At 37.9% G+C, this 23533-nt stretch overlaps 1 protein-coding gene across 1 annotated transcript in view; it reads left to right on the top strand.

Annotated features, from left to right (window-relative positions):
* Positions 1-23533, top strand: part of MYCBP2 (MYC binding protein 2) — a 376124-nt gene that overhangs the window by 156585 nt on the left and 196006 nt on the right. The window contains exons 22-26 of the mRNA XM_042781038.1: positions 6688-6892; positions 7836-7989; positions 14279-14451; positions 17415-17540; positions 17630-17757. Coding sequence (XP_042636972.1) covers positions 6688-6892; positions 7836-7989; positions 14279-14451; positions 17415-17540; positions 17630-17757 — 786 coding nt within the window. The remainder of the gene's footprint in view (positions 1-6687; positions 6893-7835; positions 7990-14278; positions 14452-17414; positions 17541-17629; positions 17758-23533) is intronic.

Below are 23533 nucleotides of genomic sequence, written 5' to 3'. Positions count from 1 at the left end.
ACATACTATATATGTTCTTTTGCACTTTGATCTTTTGACTTTAAGGTACTTCCTAGAACTCTATATAAATTCAGAGATACTCTTTATTCTTTTTTACATCTGCATAGTACTCCATTGTGTAGACACAGAAATTTATTCAGTCAGTACCCTATGCTTGGACATTTAAGTTCTTTCCAGTATATTTCAGTTATAGCAATGAATATTGTTAGAGGTTTATTTTTGAGATAAATTCCTAAAAGTGAAATTGCTGCATCAAAGGTTAAATTTGTATCATGTTTCTAAGATATTGCCAATTTCTCTTTATTTTACATCCATACCATTAATATGTGAAAGTGCTCTTGTCTCCACAGCCTTGTCAGTACAAAGTGTTGTCCTACTTTTTGTTAATGCCAATCTGATGGGTAGAAATGATCCTGCTTACTTCCAAGTCCCTTTGCTTTAGTTGGTGCTGTGAACTTACAAGTCCTGACTATTGTTGTTGATGTTGTTATGTGCTGTCGAGTCAAACTTGACTCATAGTGACCCCTCCTTGGGTTTCCAAGGTAGTATCACTATGGAAGTAAATTGCCCCAACTTCCTTCTGAGGAGTGGCTGGTGGGTTTGAACCGTCAGCCTTCTGGTTAGCAGTCAAGTGCCTTAGGCACTGCGCTACCAGAACTCCCCCAAGTCCTGACTAGTGTTTATTATTTTATTGTTTAGGGTTAGACTTTTCTTTTTGTGTATTTTTGTCTTTATCTCTAAGGTGTGTCTCTTATAGGCAGCATATTGATAGGTTTTGTTTTCAATCTACAACTCTCCATCTCTTGGGTGGTGCATTTAATCGATTAACATTCCGTATAATTATTGACAAGTATGATTTGGATGCTGTCATTTTGGCATGTGTTTTTGAATGGTGTCCCTGGTTTCTTTGTTCCATATTATTTTCTGTGCTGAGTTCATTATGTTTATGAATCGTGTTATCATTTCCTTTGTTGCTGTTGTTTTAGTATTTGCTGAGTATTTGTGCTTGTCTTCTTTTTTATTGTGATATGAAGGTTTATCATTTTTCTTTGAGGTTACCCTATGATTTATAATTTTATCCCTGAGTTTAGAACAGTCCATTCTGTCTTGCAACTCTCTTAACTTCCTCACTGTTTAGAAGTTCTGTAGCTACACAGTCTTTTCCCTCTTTTTGTTTGTAGTTGTCCTTACTTGCCAATTGATGTCTCTGGTTCCCTGTTTACAGTCTTGTAAGCTTATTTTACTTTGGATATGTCCATAGCTGTGGTTTCTGGGTTATGTCATCTTGTGTTATTAATGGTCAGTTGTTATTTGTTATTTTTGGTTCTCTGTTCAAAGTACTCCCTTTAGCGTCTCTTGTAAGGTTGGTCTGGTTTTAACAAATTCCCTTAGTTTGTGCTTATCTGGAAATCTCCTAATTTCACCATCATATTTGAGGGACAGTTTTGCCGGGTATATAATTCTTGGTTGAAAATTTTTCTCTTTCAGAGTTTCATATATACCATCCCGTTGTCTTCTCGCTTGCATGGTTTCTGCTGAGAAATCAGAGCTTATTTTTACTGACTGACCTTTGTATGTAACTTTTTGCTTTTCCCATGCTGTTCTCAGGATTCTGTCTTTGTCCTTGGTTTTGGTGCGTTTGATGCTGATATGTCTCAGTGATTTTCTTTTGGGGTCTATCCTGTTTGGGGTTCGTTGGACTTCCTGAATGGATATGTTCTCTTTCATCATATAGGGGAAGTCCTCCAGCAAATCTTGGACGATTTTCTCAGTGGTTTTATTTTTCTTTTCCTGTTCTGGAATTCCAATGACATGTAGATTATTCCTTTTGATGGTATCCCACATGAACCTTAGGCTTTCTTCATTTTGTTTTGATTTTTTTTCCTGACTGATCCCTTTCCAAAGAAGTATTCAGGTATTTGTCTTCAATCTCATTAATTCTTTTCTCCATTGTATCAATTCTACCCCTTTGCCCTTCCAATCTGTTATCTATTTCTGACAATTTAGTATTAATCTTCTGGATTTGTATCTGTAGATTTAGAATCATTTCTAATTTTTCATTTATTTTGTCATTTTGTTCTTGTATTTTCTTCCAAAATTCTTGTAAGGTTTTTTCTGTGTTTTCTTTTGTCTGTCTCTCAATCCTTTGAAGATACCTAAAGATAATTCTTTTGAATTCCTTATCAGAGAGTTCCAGTGCTGCTTCTTCCTCAGGGGTGTGTTCTGGGTCTGTGTCCTGTTCCCTTGTTTCTGCCACGTTATCCTGCTGCTTTGTGTGGACTGTGATGGTCTGTTGTCTCCGAGGCATCATGGTATTGTATTAAAATCTCTGTTAATTGTTTGTGAAGAGCAGCCAAGGGTGATTCAGGCTCTTCTTGGCGGTTTTTTATTATTGGCCCATTGGTGGAGAAGGAGGTGCTGGCTCTTGCTCAGTTAGTGAAGTTGTAGGAGGTGTGGGTGTACTTGTATCTTATGGGGACTGTTGCTGTCTCCCACTCAGTTAGGCAAAAATTACAATTGAATAACCATGGAAAATGCTAAAAGCACATAGACAGAAAATACACCCTGAAATCACACAGGAACAGTAACACAAAAAAAAGAAAAAAGGGAGAAAAGAAGATGAAAGCAGGTAAACCTGCAATATCTGGGGATAGGTCACTAAGAGAAAAAAGGTAGAGAAGGAGAATAATGAAGAAAGAAAACAAACAAACAAAGCAAAACAAAAGAAAAACCAACAAGGAACTGGGTTAACCGCTAGAGGAAAAAAAAAAATTGAAAAGGTGTAAACTAAGACCTTTTCAGTCATGCAGTGAAGGTCTGGAGAGTTCTTGGGGTTACTGGAAAGCAAAACCTCTTCTTAAGCTCCTGGAATCTGGTAGAGTGCTGTCTCTTTAGGTTGTCTCTAGCTGCTGGTTATGTGTTGATTTGTTTTGTTTAATATTTTGATTTTATGGTTTAATATTTTGAAAAGGTGAACTGGTATGTTTTATTTTATTATTGATTCAGGTGTGTTGGGTCACTATGCTGTTTTCTTTGTGATGGTGGAATCACTGGGCGTAGTGTGGATATGTGTTTCTGTTTGTCCTAAAGAAGGTTTAGAGTTCGAAGCGGGAGGCTTTATGGTAAATGGCTGAGTATGGTTTCTTCTATTGAATGAGTGAAGTTATTGGCAGAGAAGGTGGGAGCAGAAGAAGGAAAGCTTGGTGTTGCTAGGGTCGGTTTCTAGGGCTTTAAGCAGGCTATTATTGATGACGTATTTATTTGCAAGACCATGGCTCTACCTCAGGAAAGATTACTATTGTTAGGGCGTCACAACTTTCCACCAATTTCAGCATACTCAAAGACCCCGCCTCCGTGGCCCCACAGCACCAAAGAACAGCTCCAAGGCAAAATTCCCAGGACCACACTCAGCTGGTTTTCTTTGCTCTCCCTGCCCCATCTGCCCGTGGTGCTGATGCAATCCCGCCAGACCACTAATGGCTGGCTCTGGAGTTTGTCTGTGATACCGCCCACCTGCGGCACCAAAGATGCACACAATTTCAGCTATATTGGAATCGGGGGAGTACCTGCTAGTGACCTGCAGTCCTGATATCCGTGGCAAAGAAAAGTATGATGTCTCCCAGTCTGACCCAAGCCCACTCTGTGACCCACTGGAGGGGAGGGAGCTAGTCTTCATACGCAACAGTGGGTTCTCTGCCTGAATCTCAGCAGTGGTTCCTGTGCCCGCCTGCACCCAGATGCACTCCGCCTGACAAAATTAGCTGCTGGAGGCAGATCTCTGCTGCTGCCCGGTGGAATATTGGAGTGATCGCTGGTATGCTGCTATAAGGTGTCTTCCTTCTTGGTTCAGGGATCTCAGGTGGCTGCCCTTGCCCAGCAGACAGTGACTGCTCCAGGGAAGTTTCCAACGGCCTCTCTTGGGTGCCCGTCTGTCCTCCGCCAGTAGGTCTTTCCTATATAATCTCCCTGTGCCTTTCCTCTAATTCTGCTCTTCTGTGTTTGGTGCACTCTGATTCAGTGAGCTGTTCAGAGCACCAAAGTTCGTAATTCAAACTGTTACGCCTAGTTTTCCAAGTCCTTAGATGCCACAGGGAAAAAGTGTGCTGCTCACTGGCAAGACTCCATTTGGAATCTTACCTAGACTTTTATTTTTGAAAGGATGATTTTGTCTATGCTTTTTCAAAGTCCTCTATACGCCTCTGTTCTCCTTCTTAGTTTTCTTAAACCTTTCCTTTCATACCATTTACACCACAGGCTGCAATGACAAGCAGGTGGAGAGATCTCTTGTTAGAATTTGGTTTCTTCATCTGGTTACAGATAATTTGAAGATGATGGTATCCTCTGTCTCCTAATGCTGCTGGAGCCATGAGTCATGTGTGGTTTAATTTTTCTCCGTATTGATTTTATGTTTTTGGGAGCGGTGTGAGTGGCAGCATTTGAAATCAGATAACTATCATTGTCCTCCAATCCTTGAAGTCACCCTAGTTCACATTTGTGAATTTAAATATGGTTTAATGTATTACCACATTCTAAATCCCTGTAGGGCTGTTCAGCATCTGTCATAATTTTGTACTTTTCTTCATATTAGTTGGCTGATAGTAAAGGAGTAGATACTTATTTCAATAGTCAGTGAAAAGTGTAATTAATTTCTTTGACTCTTTATACTAAATCCTTGAATATGACATGCTTTGCGCAGTGTTTACACTTTTATGTTGTTTTTGTTGTTGTTGTTGTTATTATTTGTTTGTTTCCTTGGGTTTCTGAGGAAGTATCTCTATGGAAGTAGATTGTCCATTCTTCCTTCCAAGGAGTGGCTGGTGGCTTTGAACCTCCAGCCTTCTGGTTAGTAGTCAGATGCCTTAGGCACTACGCCACCAGAGCCCCCAAGAGATAGGGATAGATATTGAAAATAAGCATTGAATCTATTGACTGCTACTCTACCTACTTGCCACTTTTCCCTCCGTTTCAGCCCAGTCAGTACTGCAGTTTGGGGCTCTGATTTCTTGCTGTGGTAGTTTCTTGCTGATACTTAGTTCAGAGCTTGACTAGGCGATCGGCAGCGCACATGGCTCCGTGTTTCTCAGGTTCTTTGCTATGGTTGCATATCCCCATTGCTGAAACACTTGTAAATAACCCCAGGTGCTCCAGTGCAGCATTTTCAGAGAGTTTCTGAAAGTGGAATGCTATTGAGAGAGAGAGCATTCCAGAGCCAGAGTCAGGTGAATATGTACTGATCCAATATAAAAGTTAGTTTATTCTTTTTCTGCTACTAGTTTAGTAGCCAGAGACATCCTGTTGCTCCTTAACTTAAATTTTTACCTAACCAGGTACCTGTTTACTTAAGCCTTTATACATAATACTGATTCTGCTGTGTATCTTAAAATATGAATGAAATAACTTACACATCATTATGCTTTGTAATTTGCAAATTGTATTTACAGTTCTAGTATTAACTATCTTTAGTCTTTTACCCAAATACTTTCAATAATGAGTTGATTATCATTTTGTACTATTAACTTACAATGTCAAGTGGTTTTTAAAATAAAGAGATTGTTTAACATATTGTGTATTTATGGAAGGAAGATTGGGCAATCTGCTTTCGTAATGATACCACCTCAGAAACCCAAGGAGGAGTCACTACAAGTCAGATCCAACTCAGTGGCAGGGTTCTTGTTCTTGTCAGTCACCATCGAGTTGTCTCTGACTTACAGTGACCCTGTGTACAGCAATGAACCACTGCCCGGTCCTGTGCCAGCCCCACAATCCCGGCTATACCTGAGCCCATCATTGTAGCCACTGTGTCAATCCATCTTGTTGAAGACCTTCCCCTCTTTCATTGACCTTCTACTTTACCAAGCATGATATATTTCTCCAGGGAATGGTTTCTTACAACATGACCAAAGTAGGTGAGATGAAGTCTGGCCCTTCTTGCTTCCAAGGAGCATTCCAGCTGCACTTCTTCCAGGACAGGTTTGTTTAGTTCTTTTAGCAGTCCGTGGTACCTTCAACAGTCTTTGCCAGCACCACAACTCAAAAAGCATCAATTCTTCTTCAGTCTTCCTTATTCATTGTCCATCTCTCACATGCATATGAGGCGATTGAAAATATCATGACTTGTGTCAGGCGCATCCTAGTCCTCAAGGAGACATCTTTGCTCCTCAACACTTGAAAGAGGTCTGTTGCAGCCGACTTGCCCAGTGCTATACATTGTCTGATATCCTGACTTCTGCTTCCATTGGTGTTGATTGTAGAACCAACCAATGTGAAGTTTTTGACAACTTCAATCTTTTCGCCATTTATTGTGAAGCTGCTTTTTGGTCCAGTTGTGAGGATTTTTGTTTTCTTTATTTTGAGGTGATAGCCTCCTTTGGCTATAGGAGAACATAGTCACAGTATTTGAGGAAGATTACTGGGATGGAAAAATAATTCAACTTCATTACTATTTTTTTAATAATGTACTTGTTGGTTTATTTAACAGACAGTTCCCAGAAGCAATATGAATTATTTTATTACTCTATAAATGTTTGATCCAACTTTCTTATGTATTTCATTTATTAAAAAAACAGCTAACAATTGATGAAGAATAATGTCTTAGAGCTTGCTTTTGTCTACTCTTTCCTTAACTTTATAAAAGTTGTAGGTGGTCTATCCAGTAATATTGTTAATATGATTTATTTACTCTTTTAGAAAGGACAACTGGGCAGACCAATTTTGGATGTGCCATATTGGAATGCAAAGCCTGCTCCCATGCCGAACATTGGATCAAAATATGGACGGAAAGCTACCTGGATAGGTGCAAGTGGGGACCAGACTTTCTTAAGAATTGATGAAGCACTTATTAATTCTCATGTGCTTGCTACATCAGAAATTTTTGCCAGCAAACACATAATAGGTAATGCCAAAACCAAACACACAACCCCCCCCCCATCAAAAAAAATACCTTCATTGTCTGGATTTGAAAGTGAATGGTTTTATCATTCCTTACAATGAAATAGAGTCTTGTGACTTTCTTTGTTTTCTTTCTGTTTTAAGAAATTTAAAAGATGCCTCTAGATGTGTTTATGTGTATTGGTCTATTGGAAGAATGGAAGAATTAGGAGATCTAGAAACTAGAGTATTTATAAACTAGAAGCTGGTGGAAATACTAGCTAAAGTTTGTTGTTGTTGTTTTTGTTATTTGCCGTCGAGTCGGCCCCGACTCATAGCGACCCCTCCTTGGGTTTCTGAGGCAGTATCACTAAAGTTTAGCAGAATAAAATCTACGTTGGAGTGAGAGGTTTTTATGTGTGTTTTTTTGTGTGCTTTTTCTTGTTAAATAAATGTTAGAAATTAATTTTTATGAAAGGTTGTATAACTTTGATGTTTCATTAAGACTAAGGTTTCAATTTATACTTGTGCTCATGATACCATGAATAATTATATTTTAGAATAGAGTAGTGTAGAGATTAGGAGCATGTGTTTTGGATCAGACAGCCTGAAGTTTTACTCCTAAATTTCACCACTTACGGTCTTTTTATGTCACAATGGTTAAGTGTTTGGCTGCTAAACAGAAGGTCAGTGGTTCAAACCCACTGGTGGCTCCTTGGGAGAAAAGACTTGGTAATCTGCTTGCATAAATATTACAGCCTAGAAAACTCCATGGGGCAGTTCTGCTCTGTCCTATGGGTCAATATGGAGTTGGAATTGGCTTGATGGTACACAACAATAACAATCTGTTTAAGTGTCAGTTTCATCATCTGTGGAATGGAGGCAATAATAACACTTACTTTATAGAGTTTGTGTGAATGTAAAATGGTAATACATATTTTAAAAAATATATAAATATTTTTCCCAAGGCTTGGTACCTGCTTCTATATCAGAACCTCCTCCATTTAAATGTCTTCTGATAAATAAAGTGGATGGGAGCTGTAAAACTTTTAATGATTCTGAGCAAGAGGATCTGCAAGGATTTGGTGTATGTCTTGATCCTGTGTATGATGTAATTTGGAGGTAAGCTTCTCTGCTTATAAAATAGAGTTGTAATTAAGTTTTGATCAAGTTACACTTTTTCAGTAATATAAAATTCATGTAAAGGCACTTCTCACACATGAGAACTCTCCTGTTCAAGTAACAGATGCACTTTTACCATAGTGATTCACAGGCTCTTTTATAGCATTTAAAAAAAAAAAAAAAAATTCATTGTCATCAAGTTGATTCTGACTCAGCAACCTCGTAGGACAGAATAGAACTGCCTCATAGGGTTTCGAAGGCTGTAAATCTTTATGAAATCAGACTGCCACATCTTTCTTCAACAGAGTGACTGGTAGGTTTGAACAGCTGACCTTTTGATTAGCAGCTGAGCACATTAACCACTGCATCATCGGGGCTCCTTCTTTACAGTATAGTACAATGTTTAAGACGGGTTCAGATGGGTTCAGTCATGGCCAGTGCAGTGAAATTAGAGCAGACCCAAATTTGTAAAATGTTGGTATTCTGACATGATAACTAGAATGGGAAATATAACTGGTTGAAGCCTTGAAATGGGAGGCTCAGAAGAGACATAGTAAGCCCTTTCAGGAGCACGATTTGGGAGATGGGATTATTGCCAGGATTGTACAGAGCAATACTCATTTGAAGTGGTGTGGTCACCACCATTTTTGAGCCGGGCACTATTGTTTCTGTCTCTGAGATTTGATTACTATACAACACATATACTGCCCATGTTTTCTAAAAATGAGATCAAGTTCCTAGAAGGGCATTGACTCATAGTTTTTCCTGTTCTAGTTATCAGTCCAGTACACCCACATTTTACAAATTCAGATCTGTTCTGGTTTTACTTTATCGGTCATTGCTGAACCAGGAAGAACCAGTTTGAAGCCATGGGTTAAGAATGTGTGTTTTGAGCCAGGCTGCTTAAGTTTATCCCAGCTCCATAATTTACTCTGTGTATTATCTTCAAGAATTTACTTCAGCTCTCTTTTGCCTCAGTTGTCTCATTTATAACATGGGAATAATAATAGTACCTGCCTTGTAGGTAGTGTAAGCTATAGAAGTGTTTACTGCTATCATCATAATCATTAATTTTACTTTCAAGAATTCTGTTAATTATGTTTAATCTGATACCAATCATGTCTGTATACAGTTTATTCTATTTCCACAAATATCTAATTAATAAATATGTAGAAGATATGCCAAAGACAAATACAGAATAAATAAGATAAAAGAGCCTGCCCTTTAAGAGTAGAAGTAGCAGGTTACATTAGTAATACAACAGAGGGATTATAGAGCTTGATTATAGAGTTCTAATGGGGAAGCTCTGGTAGCATAGTGCCTAAGGCACTTGACTGCTAACCAGAAGGCTAGCGGTTCAAATCCACCAGCCACTCCTCGGAAGGAAGATGGGGCAATCTACTTCCATAGGATACTGCCTCGGAAACCCAAGGAGGGGTCACTATGAGTTGGTCCGACTCGATGGCACATAAAAACAACAACAGCAACAATGGGGGAGATTGACAGAAGCAATTGGCAGTATATATCTTAGAACCAACAGGAAAAGGGTTAGGGGGCGGTTAAGAAAAGGAGTGATAAAGAATAACTCCCAAATTGTTTGGAGTAGACATTGATGGCATTAACTAAGGTAGGAAAGGCAGAAAGAAAGGACTTCTGTTTTTGACATGTTAAATTTGAGCTCCAAATGAAGATGTTAACTAGGCAATTAAATAAATGACTCAGGCTCAAAGGAATGGTCTGAATGGGGGATATAAATTTGGGAGTTTTTAGTTCATAAGTGGTATATAAAACTATGGTGCTGAATTAGAGAGATGCAAATTAAAACAACAGTGAGATATCATCTCGCCCCAGAAATAATAGCAAAGTTCAGCAAGACAAAAAATAACAAATGTTGGTGAGGGTGTGGAGAGATTGGAATTCTCATGCATTACTGATGGGACTGTAAAATAGTACAGCCACTATGGAAAATGGTATGGCATTTTCTTAAAAAATTGAAAATAGAAATACTATTTGATCCAGAAATTCCATTACTAGGAATATATCCTAAACAAGTGAGATCCAGGACGCAGATACACATATGCACACCCATGCTCATCTGGCAGCACAATTTACTAGAGCAAAGAGATGGAAGCAGCCTAAGTACCCATCAACAGATAAATGGATAACCAAACTACGATACGTTCACACAATGGAATACTATGCAAAATTAAACTAAGTTGATAACAAAAAGTTTCATGTGATTTGGCTTTTTGGAAGTCATTTGCAACCATCACAATAATAATTTCTTTGAAATGTGAGATGTGCAAACTAGATTGGTGTGCTTTGATAAGTAAATGGTAATTTTCACTTCTGTCAGTATGTGAACCAGATACTTAGAAGGACCCTATGCTATAATTTTTTTTACTTTTTAAAATATTTTGTATATTTTTTGGTGCTCAAGAAGTAAATAAAATCACTATTTTAATGCCCTTGGCCCACAAAGTCAAGAAAAGAAAACCAGCATAAAAATAAAACCCATACCTCCATGAGGTGACCCTTGAGCAGTAAGGAGTAAGTACATATGAAGCACAGGGTTATGCTGAGAGCAAGTGCTGATATCAGAACTGCAATTTGGAAAATAAGCTTTGTGCCATCTGCAAGATGAAGGAGATGGAAACTGATCCTGAAACTCTCAGATTACACCTCTTTCCCTGAAATGGTGCTAAAGTGGAGCCACATAGATAATACCGCTTTGCCTCCAACAGAAGGTACGTATAAATCACCTTTAGAAAAGAGTACCATTCATTTTGTCCCATAGGTTTATTTATTTATTAACTTTTTATTGTGATTTGGGTAAAAGTTTACAGTAAATTGGTTTTCCATTGAACAGTTCATACACATTTTTTTTGTGGCATTCGATTGAAATCCCCACAATTTAACAGCCCTCTTCCCACTCCCTCCATGTCGTTACCATTTCCCTTTGTCCTTCTTTCCTATCTATTCTTTCCTTCTTAACTTTATCCGTGGTCAAATCCTGCCCTTTTGATCTCTTACCATTGATGGTTGTAGGGATTGCTCGCCTTCCTGGTATTATTATTCAACTCATAGGCTTGTCTGTTATTTGGTTGCAAGTTGAGCCACAGGATGAGTTCAGTTCTGGATTTGAAGGGTAACTAAGAGCCATTGTCTTGATGGTTCCTCCGATCGCTATCCAACCAGTAAGCCTGGTCTTTTTTTCATTATTTTGAGTTTTGTTCTGCATTTTTCTCCCACTCTATTCAGGATCTCCTATTGTGATCCCTTTCAGAGTGGTTAGCAGTAGTAGCCAGACACTGTCTAGTTCTTCTTGTCTCAGGGTTGTGGAGGCTGAGGTCCGTGTGGTCCACTAGTCCCTTGGGCTAATTGTTTCCACGTGTCCCTGATTTTCTTCACTTTTCTTTGATTTGGATGAGGAGAGACCATAGTTGCACCTTAGATGGTCGCTCACAAACTTGTAAGACCCCAGTTGCTATTCACCAAAGTAGGATATAGAGCAATGTCTTTGTGGACTATGCTATGCCAATTGACTTTGATGTTCCCCACAACTGTGGTCCTGAGCCCTCAGGCCCAGTGACCCACACCCTCAAGGTGTTTGGTTTTGTCTAAGAATTTTCATAACTTTGCCTCCTGTTAACTGTACTGTATGCTTGTACATTTTTATAGCACAAACAGATACATATATAGTAATATCATCTGCCAAACCTCTCTCTATATATGTATGGTCGTGGTTTTAATCTTGTTGACCTACCCATATTTTATCATATTGTCTATCTACTTATGTATCTACTCATAGATTAATGTTTATCACTAATAATTCAGGGGTATGTATGTAATAGTATTTACCTTTGTGGTCTGTAACTCTTGTATAACTCTTAGTAATATTGTACTGGTCACCCACTTTTTGTATGTTGCCTTTCCCTTTATCCAAATGAATACATGTCTCTTACCTAGTTAGTAAATATTCCTCCCCTCCCCTCCCATCCCAGGTAACCACCAAAGAATGTTTCTTTCTGCATGTAAACCTTTCCTTGACTTTTTGTAATAGTGGACTCATACAACATTTGTCTGTTGGTGAATGACTTGTTTCACTCAGTGTAATGTCTTCCAAATTCATCCACATTATGAGGTGTTTCTCAGTATCTTCATTACTCTTTAATAGTATTCTGTTGTGTGTATACTCCATAGTTTGTTCATTTTTCCAGTGATAGGCACTTAGATTATTTCCATCTCTTTGCATCTCTGTGAATAGTATATCACAGAGGGTGTGCATATATCTATTCAAATCCTGGCTCTCACTTCTTTAGGATATATACCTAGTAGTGGGATTGCTGGATCAAATGGTATTTCTATTTCCAACTTTTTAAGCATCATTTCACAGTCCCACCAGCAGTGTTTGGGAGTTCCAGTCTTTCCACATCCTCACCAACATTTGTTTTCTGTATTGTTGAACTTTATGATTCTTGCAGGGGTGAGTTTTAATGTTAGATAGATTATCCACTAGTGAAAACTCTATTCATTGCTGGTAGCAGGGCAATTGGTGCAACCAATTTAGAAAACAATTTGGCATTACTTTGTTATACCGAGCAGTGTCCTGGTGGTGTAGTGGTTTAGTGCTCAGCTACTAACAGGAGAAGGATGTGGCAGTCTGCCTCTGTAAAGGTTACAGCTTTGGACACCCTGTGGGGCAATTCTGCTCTGTCCTACAGGGTTGTTTATAAGTTGGAATTTACTCCACAGCAAAGAGTTTTTATAATACTGAAGTTCACCCACATTAAGAATATGCAGTTTCCCCAGAGGTCTAGGCCTTATACTTTTGTACATAGGCTTTGGCAACATGCATGTTATTTATAACAGCACTGTTGTGTTGGGAAATTGGGTGGTGGTCAGGTTTTTCTAACAATAATAGAATGGACAAATACTTGTGATATATTCACATGAGGGAGTATTCTGCACCAATGTGAATGAATGAGTTTTCAGTTATTTGCCATAGCAGAAATACATTGCAAGAATATACTATTGTTTGAAAATAGCAAGCCACAGAAAAATACATAAAGTCTATCCACAACAGTATATCTATCCATTTTTATACTTTTCAAAAACATGAAACATATCATGTAACCATTTTTGATATGTAATCATATAAAAGTAACATATCACTTTGATATGAATATATGAAAAGTCATAAAGAAACACAAGAGAATGATAAACTTAAAAGTCAGGATAATTCTCTGTGAGAATGAAAAGAAAGGAATTTGGTCCAGGGAGAGAGAGGGAAATATGCAGTGGGCTGAAAAGTTAATGGTAATGTTCTTTTTACTAGTGTGTACATTGTGTTACTATTCTTCATATCTTATTTTTTAAAATATTTGTGACTGTTTTTTTGTATCTATTCAGCAGTTAATACACACAGCTTTTCCAAATAGAATGCACAGAATAAAGGAGGTCAGGAAGTACAGTCAGATTTTTGAGAATTTTCTTATGAAAGAAGAGAAATAGGGTAGTGGCAGGAGTATATTGTGGATGCTTTATTTCTTTTTTTAATTGTTCCTTTACTGTTTACTAGTAATGTTGAACATCTACATAAAGTTTATTTGTGTTTCTTTTCAGAATAAGCATTTTATGTCTTTTGCCCATTGTTACTATTGTAAAGATAGTCTCTATCTTACTGATTTCTAAGTGTTCTTATACATCATGGATATTGTTGCTTTGTCTCATATTTTGTTTCCTATTTCTCAGAATTTGATTCACATCATCATTTTTTTTCACATATTTTCTTTTAACTTCTCCCTTATCTTTAAAGTATTTTTATAGTGTTTTTGCTGTATAGGAGTTTTATATTTTCCATGTATGAGTCGAGTTTTAAAATACACAGTTACTGCATTAGACGTGGAAGTGCTCTGATAACTCTGGGATTAAAGCATTGGGCTGCTAACCAAAAGGTCAAAGGTTCGAACTCACCAGCCACTCCACTGGGAGAAAGATGAGACAACCTGCTTCCGTAAAGATTTACAGCCTTGGAAACCTTGTGGGGCATTCCTACTACTCGGTAGGGTCACTGTAAGTCAGAATCAACTCAGTGGCAGTGGATTTTTTAATATTTGTTATGAAATGTTGTGATCTATATAACTGTTCAAATTACTTCACTTGTAATGACATGAATTTTTATTTATATTTTTAAGTTGGATATGGAAAATTATGACCTCATAATTATGTTTCAATTTTTTTTTAAATGAAACTGTTTAGGTATGGTAATTATTTTCTTTCTTGAAAGGTTTCGACCAAACACTAGAGAACTTTGGTGTTACAATGCCGTGGTTGCTGATGCCAGACTCCCCTCTGCTGCAGACATGGAGTCCAGATGCAGTATTCTAAGCCCTGAGCTTGCCTTACCTACAGGATCAAGGGCTCTCACCACCCGATCTCATGCAGCTTTGCACATTCTAGGTAGGGTTGCTATCTGATGTTTGGCCAATTTTTGTTGATGTGTATAGAGCCTTTTTGTTTTGTTTTACTTTTAGAGTACTGTGTATAGATTTGTATGTCTATCATTTTGTTAAAAATAACAGTATGCTAAGTACAAAATGGTGACATAGTGCTTAAGGTATTTGACTGCTAATCAGAAGGCTGGTGGTTCAAACCCACCAGCTACTCCTCGGAAGGAAGGTTGGGCAATTTACGTCCGTAGTGATACTGCCTCGGCAACCCAAGGAGGGGTCGTTATGAGTAAGATCCAACGTGATGGCAGTGGGTAGGTACAAAATAAATGAAGCCCTCTCTGTCTTTAAGGGACTTATCCTACAGATAGCAGGACATCAGACTTATACTAACAATATGAAAGTTTCATGTATGACCAAATACTAAGCAACCTGGAATAATTTTCCTAGTAGGTAGATCTTTGAAAGTAACATTTTAGTTAACTCAAATACATACACTTTTAGAGCTGAAGTTCAATATTCAAATATGAAATTATTTAATTAATATACATTACTTTACAATAAGACATTCTATAAAATATTAATTTCTTAGAAAATACTTTTTTGTCACATATATGTCACATATGTAGTATGTGTGTGTGTGTGTGTGTGTGTATATATATATATATATATATATATATATATGTCACATATACATATATAATTGATTTGAGTGCAGTTTTCAAAAAAGAACCAAACTCCCTGCCGTCAAGTCGTTTCTGACCTGTAGCAACTCCTCCTTGGGTTTCTGAGGCGGTATCTCTATGGAAGTAGATTGTCCAATTTTCTTTCTGAGTAGTGGCTGGTGGGTTTGAACCACTAGCCTTCTGGTTAGCAGTCAGATGCCTTAGGCACTATGCCACCAGATTTCCCTCAGTTTTACAAAGCAGATTCGTTTTACGTTCAACAGTTCTTATACATTTAGTTTCACCACACTGATTACAATCCCTACAGTGTAATAGCTGTCCTCCACCTTCTCCCTGTGGTTACCCCTTCCCTGTGTCTTTCTTATCTATACATTCCTGCCTCTCTAGTTTTTTCCTGTCCCAGTTCTGTCCTTCCAATCTCCTACAATTGACTGTTCTAATGAGTGTACCTCTGTGGTGTAGTTTTCTAGCTTGTAGGCCTGTCTGTGGTTGACTGAGGGCTAACCCATGGGAGTGAGTCCATTTCCAGTCCCAAAGGGTAACCCAGGGCCATAGTCTAAAAGATTTCACCAGGCTGTATCTGACCAATAATCCTGTTCTTTTATATGCTTGCTTTTGAATTTTGTTCCACGTTTTTTTTCCCACTCTGTCTAGGATCTCTAATTCTGATCTTTTTCCAAGTGGTTGGCATGGGTAGCCAAGCCTCATGTAATTCTTCTGGCCTCAACATCATGTAGGCTGAGGTGCCCGTAGTCCATTAGTCTCTTGGACTAGTTTCCCTGTCTTGATTTGTTCCTTAGTTGTTCTGGACAAGGAAGAGACCAACAGTTGCAACTCAGATGACTGCTCTTAAACTTTTTAAGATTTCAGTCGCTACTCACCAAAATAGGATGTAAAACAATGTATTTCTGTACTATGTTGTGCCAGTTGAGCTTGATGTCCCTCATGACCATGGTCCCCAGCCCAAAGGCCCAGTGACTCACTCCTTCAAGGTGCTTGGTTATGGCTAAGAATTTATTCTAACTTTGTCCCCTATTAACTCTGTAATATTTATGGACATTTTTATAGCACATACAAATACACATGCAGGAATATCATCTGTCAAACCTATGTGTGGTCATGGGTATATTCCTGTTCACCTGTCCATACCTGATCTTCTTGCCTGTCTATCTGTGTATCCACCTGTCAATTAGTGGTTTTTTATTACAGGCTTTTATCTCTTCTTAGGAGCTCTGGTAGCACAGTGCCTAAGGCACTTGACTGCTAACCAGAAGGCTGGCAGTTGAAACCCACCAGCCACTCCTCGGAAGGAAGGTTGGGCAATCCTACTTCTGTAGTGATACTGCCTCGGAAACCCAAGGAGGGGTCGCTATGAGTTGGGGCCGACTCAATAGCACATAACAACAACAACAACATGTAACAGTTTTCCACAGCATATCATCTTCATTTCTATTTACTTAATTTGAGATACAGCACTTTTTCAATCCATATGTTATTGCTGAAAATGTTATACCAATCCATATAACTATTTACTATATTGATTTTTAAAATGATCTTTAACAGACTCATTTATGTGCCTATCTAGGATTTGCAATTATAAGGTCAAAATTGTAAGTATAATTGTTGTTGTTGTTGTTATGTGCCGTCGAGTCGGCCCCTACTCGTAGCAACCTCTCCTTGGGTTTCCAAGGCAGTATCACTACGGAAGTAGATTGCCCACCCTTCCTTCCAAGGAGTAGCTGGTGGGTTTGAACCGCCAGCCTTCTAGCTAGCAGTGAAGTAGTGCCTTAGGCACTATGCTGCCAGAACTCCTGTAAGTATAATTACTAGATCTTAAATACCTTTCTTCCTTTTTCACAAATTTTATCTGGTAACCAATGTAAACATCTAAAACTAGCATCAATTAAAGTTATTTCTGGCTAATATGTCTTCCTCAGACTGCTTTAAGAATCAAATTAAAGTCATTCATAGAGTCTTATAAAATGAAGAAACTTATAAAGAATCAAAGGCTAAGAGATTCCAACTTTTCAGAGAGAGAGTTTTGTGGGAAACCTTGGCAGATATGCATGTTTAAATATAGTTACCCAGAAAGAGGAAAATTTTAATCAGTTTTCTAATCAGTAAGTATTCTTCCATGAAACTGTTTAAAACTTGGAATAAATTTTATTATTCACACTCAAGTTGATTTCCTTATTTAAATGTATTCCCCTAGTGTCCCATAGTATCAGTACTATGGTTAATTTTAATTTCAAGGAGTCAAATTTTGTTTGTTTGTTTGTTGTTTTAGGTTGTCTTGATACCTTGGCAACTATGCAGGATTTAAAAATGGGTGTTGCCAGCACAGAAGAGGAGACTCAAGCAGTAATGAAAGTTTATTCCAAAGAAGATTATAGTGTGGTAAACAGGTTTGAAAGTATGTACACTTACGTTTAGGTAATATTGTTTTACAACTGAAGTGTATGTGGATATTTTATAACATAAATTATTATTTATATCTTTTAGGTCATGGAGGAGGCTGGGGTTACTCTGCCCACTCAGTAGAAGCTATACGTTTTAGTGCAGATACTGATATTTTGCTTGGTGGTCTTGGTCTGTTTGGGGGTAGAGGAGAGTATACTGCTAAAATTAAGGTAAGCAGTTCATTAACACTGTTGTCCTGTTTATTTGAAGATGTTGGTTTTGACTTAGTTTATTATTTTGTATGCGGCTTCCTTTTTAAAAGGGCTTCAGGAAACATCGCTAAAATCTAATAATACAACACTACTAAATCATTAACTCAGGTGAAAAAATCAACTCAAGTCAGAAAGGAGGGAATGAAAGGAAAATGATTTCTCAGTGATGACTAAAAGACTTTGAAGGTTAGTCTCAGTACCTTGTGCTGAGCTGCTTTGTGACCTAGGAACAGTAGTATCGTTTTATGTGAGCATTTTCTTGTACCATTTTAATGACAGAAGGCATGATCATTTTGGTGCAGGAACATATTTATGTAGCTTATAGTGTTTTTAGCATTTTTAATGCCAAATATTATATAAACAGGCAACATAATCACCCCAAGAGTGAGGCTTAGGAATGAAATGAGAGTGTATAGGGGTTGGATTCCATCTAGTCAGCAAGCTAAAAATAATCAAGAGTCATAGTTTTCCACACCTATTCATCTTGGCCAGCAATTATTCTAAGCAAAGTATATGCTCATTTTTTGAAAATTCAGTAATAGCTTGAATCTCAAATGATCTGAGTTAGCTCTTAAAAAGCCAGCCTCACTGCCATCAAGTCAGTTCCAACTGATAGCGACCCTCAGTGAGTTTCCAAGGCTGTAAATTACAGAAGCAGACTGTCCCATCTTTCTTCCACTGATCGGCTGGTGGGTTCCAGCTACCTACCTTTGGATTAGCAGCCAAATGCCTTACCCACTACACTACCAGAGCGTCTTAGCTCTTAAAAGGGAGTAGTATAAATTTTATCTTCATTTCAGTATAAATTAAAATATTCTCAGTTTATTGCCATTTGATTAAGAAGTATTTTCTTGAGTCTTCAATAATATCCAGAAATTATAATGATGATTTTTGAGGATACTCCCTTTTGAGGCCAAACCAACACTAACAAACTTCGAAAAGTATCTGCCAATTTCTATTTAAAATTGAAATACATTCACTAAAAAAATGCAGATAGTATAGGAATTAATAAAATTGAAAGTTTCTGTACCATATAAAGTATAGTGACAGAATAATGATCAAGGATGTCTGTATCTTATATATAAGGAGCTCTGCTGGCGTGGTGCCTAAGGCATTTGACTGCTAACCAGCAGGTTGGTGGTTCAAACCCACCAGCCATTCTGTGGAAGAACGACTGGGCAATCTAATTCTGTAAAGATTTACCACCTCAGAAACCCAGAGAGGGTCACAATGAGTCAGAGTCAACTCGACAGCAGTGAATTTGTTTTGGTTTGGTTTTTGTAGCTTATATATGTTGATTAAAAAAAGAGTGGTTTTACCCTCTGGCACATTTTGATGCAGTTTCATCAAGGAATGGACTCATTGCTTAGGAGGCACTGAGCTTCTGTTAAGGATGATAGAAAATTTGGAAACGGATAATGGCAGTGGTTGCACAACATGGTGAACACAATGTCACTAAAATTATACCTGTGAAGAAGGTTGAAATGGAGAATACTTAGCTACATATTTACCACAAATTTTTTTTAAAAATGGTTATTTTAGAATGTCTTGATTCAGAGTTGTAACAGAGAAGCAAACTCAATGAGTTATGTAGTTCTAGTTGGCATCAGTTTTGTGGCATAGTGCCTAAGGTATTTGACTGCTAACCAGAAGGTTGGTGGTTCAAACCCACCAGCTGCTCGGTGGAAGGAAGACTGGGCAATCTACTTCCATAAAGGTTTGGCACCTTGGAAACCCAAAGGGGGTTGCTGTGAGTGAGAATGAACTCCGTGGAAGTGAATTTGGTTTTGGTTTGATTAAGTGTCAAGCCAACTCTCATCAGGAGAATTTTTTCCCCACCTCTGGCCCTGAGAGTTTTAAAATAGTGTTGAACACCATAGTGGACCTTATCTTCAATAATATGGTATAGAATTATATAGGACTTCCATATATGTTACTTTTTTTAGATAGGCCCTATTTTTCTTTTTCAAGCCTTAAATATTACTACTACGTCACCCCTCCATTCTCTGGAAATGTTCCTACTTTGTATTCATTGAGTAAATTTAAAGTTTTCCAACAGGATTTGTAAAGTTTGCTATTTACCACTACCCTAAAAACACACACACCCAGTAGTAAGCCCTTTAATGATTTTGTTTTGTTTTATTTCCATACTTCTGGTTGTTTCTTCCATATCCTTTGTTAGTTCATTCTCTTCTGCCTGGCGAATGAATGTTGGAGTTCCCCTGTGCCCGGCCCCAGACTCTATTCATTCACTCTTTATTTTCTCCTGGGCATTTTTGTAATCCCACAATTTCAATAACCATCAACCCACTGTACTACCCAAAGTTATGTCTCTAGCTTAGACTTCTTTGTCGATCATTTCCTTGTAAATATTTTAAAAGCACATCAGTTATTATATCTAAATTGAATTCATGCTCCTTCCTCAGTACCTGACTCTCTGCTAGTGATCCCTTTCTCATGATCAGTACCACTCACCATGTGCCTGTTACATAAGCCAGAAACCTCAGTGTCATTCTTGACAGATACCCCTTCATCTCTACCCTCCACTGATAAAAGCTCTTCCATCCTTACCCTAGGCAAAGCTGTTTGTCTTGGACTAGCCACTTGGTCTCTATATATAGCCTCATACCTTTTAATCTAAGATATTTTACAAGTCTAAAAATTTATTGAAGAACTTTTGTTTTTGTGGTTTTTATCTATTGATATTTACCCTATTAGAAATGAAAACAGATTTTTTAAAATATTAATTTGATAATAATAATAAACCTAGTATATTCTAACACAGATAACATCCAAATATTTCATGAGAAGAATCTTACCATTATGTGTTTTGCTAATTCCTTAACTTAATAGAAAACAAACTCTGCTTTTAATATCTGCTTCTGCTTTTAATCTGTATGCTGTTTTGGCTGAGGTATATGAAGGAAATCTAGCCTTACACAGATGTGAAAAAGATAGAGATGATTTAATGGCTTTTTCAGATAGTTATGTTGTTTTCAGTATGTCTGAAATACCCATCATTTGTGGTGTCAATCACCATGTTCAGCACCAAGGATATGGTAACAAAGATCATCTCGCCTTTATAAAACTTAATCCTTAGTGAAAGAGACAGATAAATGAGCTCAAATCCATACATTCATTCATATCACATTTTATAAATATTTTTAAATGCCACTTGTGCCCCAGGGTTTTCTCCAGGTGTTAGATTTAGCATTTTAACCAAATGGACAAAAGATTTTAGTGTCATGTATGAAAGAGTAGTTGATGGAGGGAGCCAGCATATTTTATATAGCTTGATCAGAAAAGGCTGTCTGACTAAGAACATTTGAACAGAGACCTGAAGAATGAGAAGAAGCCAATGGCAGGGAGAATATTCTGGGCAGGGAAACAGCAATTTATTTCCCCCTCTATTTCATAGCTATTAGCACTTCTTTTTGAAGAAATTTCTATACTTTCTCTCTCCATTCTCTCTTCTACCTACTCCAGTCAGGCCTTTGCCCTAACCATTCCACTAACACTGCTCTTGTCAGAGACACTGATAATTTCTCTGTTCTTAATCCTATGGCCTCATCTTCTTTTAACAGTCAGCAGAATTTAATGCAGTTGATAACGTTCTTCATTTGGCTCTCAAAACATCACACTTTGTTTTCCTCCTGTCTCGCTAACTTCTCTTTTTTTTTTCGCCTTTCTCCTGGTCCCTCATCATCTGTCTAACATCTAAATATTGGAATGCTCAGAGCTCAGTTCTTGGCCATCTCTTTAAAGTATACTCACTCTCACAATGATCCACTCCCATGGCTTTAAATATTTCTTTCTCTGATGACTCCCAAATTTGTGGAGCTCTCCCCTGACCTCCAGAGTCATATGTACAGTTGGCTACTCTGCATCTCTATTTGGGTATCTGATAGGCATTTCAGATGTAGCATGTTCATAACTATGCTTCTGTTGATATCTCTAAACCTGTTGTCTCCAAATTCTTTCCCAGTTCAGTTAAATGACTCAGAATGTAGTTACCTTCATTTTTCTACTTGTTCAAGCCAAAAATCTTGGAGTCATCCTTGACTTCACCCTTTCATACCCTTCTTGCACTTTAGCAGCAAATATTATTGACTCCTATTTCCAAACAATCAAGAATCTTACCACTTCTAAAAACTGCTACTGATATCCCTTTGGTTCAAACCACAGCCATTCTCATCTGGATTATTATATTATTAAAAGGTATTCTGCTTTGTACTTGCCCCTTTCCATGTATTCTCAACAGAGCAATTAGAATGGTTCTGTTAAAATTTATACCAGAATATGTCACTCCTCTGTTGGGAATCCTCCAGTAGTATTCCTGTATTACAATAAAAGTGAAAGGTATTATAAGGACCTAGAAGACCCTACCACGAGTAACCATCATTGCTTCTCTGACCTCATTTTATACTAGTTGCTTCACTCTAATCCTGGCACACTGGCCTGCTGATTGCTCCTCAAGCTTACCAGTCTCAGTGAAGCCTTAGGACCTTTTGTACTTGTTCTAACTAGAGCTGTCTTCATTTCTGCGTGAGTCCCTTTGGAAGTTCTGGTAGCATAGTGCCTGAGGCTAACCAGAAGGCTGGCAGTTTAAACATACCAGCCAGTCCTTGGCAGGAGGACTGGGCAATCTACTTCCGTAGAGGATATCACCTTGAAAACCCAAGGAGGCGTCTCTATGAGTCGGAATCGACGTGATGGCAGTAAGTTTGATTTTGGTTTCCCTTCCTTACCAGCTTCAGGTCTTGACTCCCTGGTAAGCCTCTTTAAAACTATAAATGCCCTCTCCTACCACACACTTACTCCTGGTGCCCCCCCCCCTTTTTTTATCATTCCTGTATGCACAGCTCCTAGAACCATGTCTGACACATAGTATGTCGTCAAAGTTTTTTAAAATAAGGGGTTGAGCCAGGATAGAGGCAAATCATTAAGGAATTGATTATTATTATTTTAAAATCATGCTATGAAGAGAAAAATGAGAAATCATGGATGAATATTCAGTTAAGAAGGGATTCTGATCAGATTCTCATTTTAAAAAGAGTAGTAAGAGTAATTACCAAAAGAACACCCTCTACTTTGTGGAATATTGATTACAGCAAGGAGAAAATGGAGCTAAGAAGACTGACTAACGTGATTTTTGAAGTTTTCCAGGCAACAAGAGTGAATGCAGTTGAATTGATAAAATTTGATATCAGCAATAGAGTAGATATAGTGATGGCAGAGAGATAGGGCATCTAGGCAATTGAACCACAAATCTTGTCCTTCTAGATTCTACCTTATTTGGAAACTCTTAGATAATGTGCGTCAGCTGTTTATACCAGGTACAGAACTTTTTGTATATTTTGAACATTTGTTATAAGTAGATGAATGTATAAAATAGGACAGTTGAGATTAATACAGGCCGTGAAACATTATATATGTTTCTTAATTTATATATTTGTATATATCCCTTGATAATGTTAGAAAAGCAGGAACTCTGATTTTTACATTGTGTATAGTGAAGCACATATTGGACACACACAAAATTATAAACATGTTGTTGTTGTTGTTGTTAAGTGCCGTCGAGTCGTTTCCGACTCATAGTGACCCCATGCACAGCAGAACGAAACACTGCCCGATCCCACGCCAGCCCCACAATCCCTGCTATACTTGAACCCATCATCGCAGCCACCGTGTCAGTCCATCTTGTTGAAGGCCTCCCCTCTTTCGTTGACCCTCC

This window comes from Orycteropus afer, unplaced genomic scaffold (genome assembly GCF_000298275.1).
Source record: "Orycteropus afer afer isolate SDZICR_OR568_19922 unplaced genomic scaffold, OryAfe1.0 scaffold00081, whole genome shotgun sequence".
NCBI classification, from domain to species: Eukaryota; Metazoa; Chordata; class Mammalia; order Tubulidentata; family Orycteropodidae; genus Orycteropus; species Orycteropus afer.
This window is presented reverse-complemented; position numbering and strand designations above follow the sequence as displayed.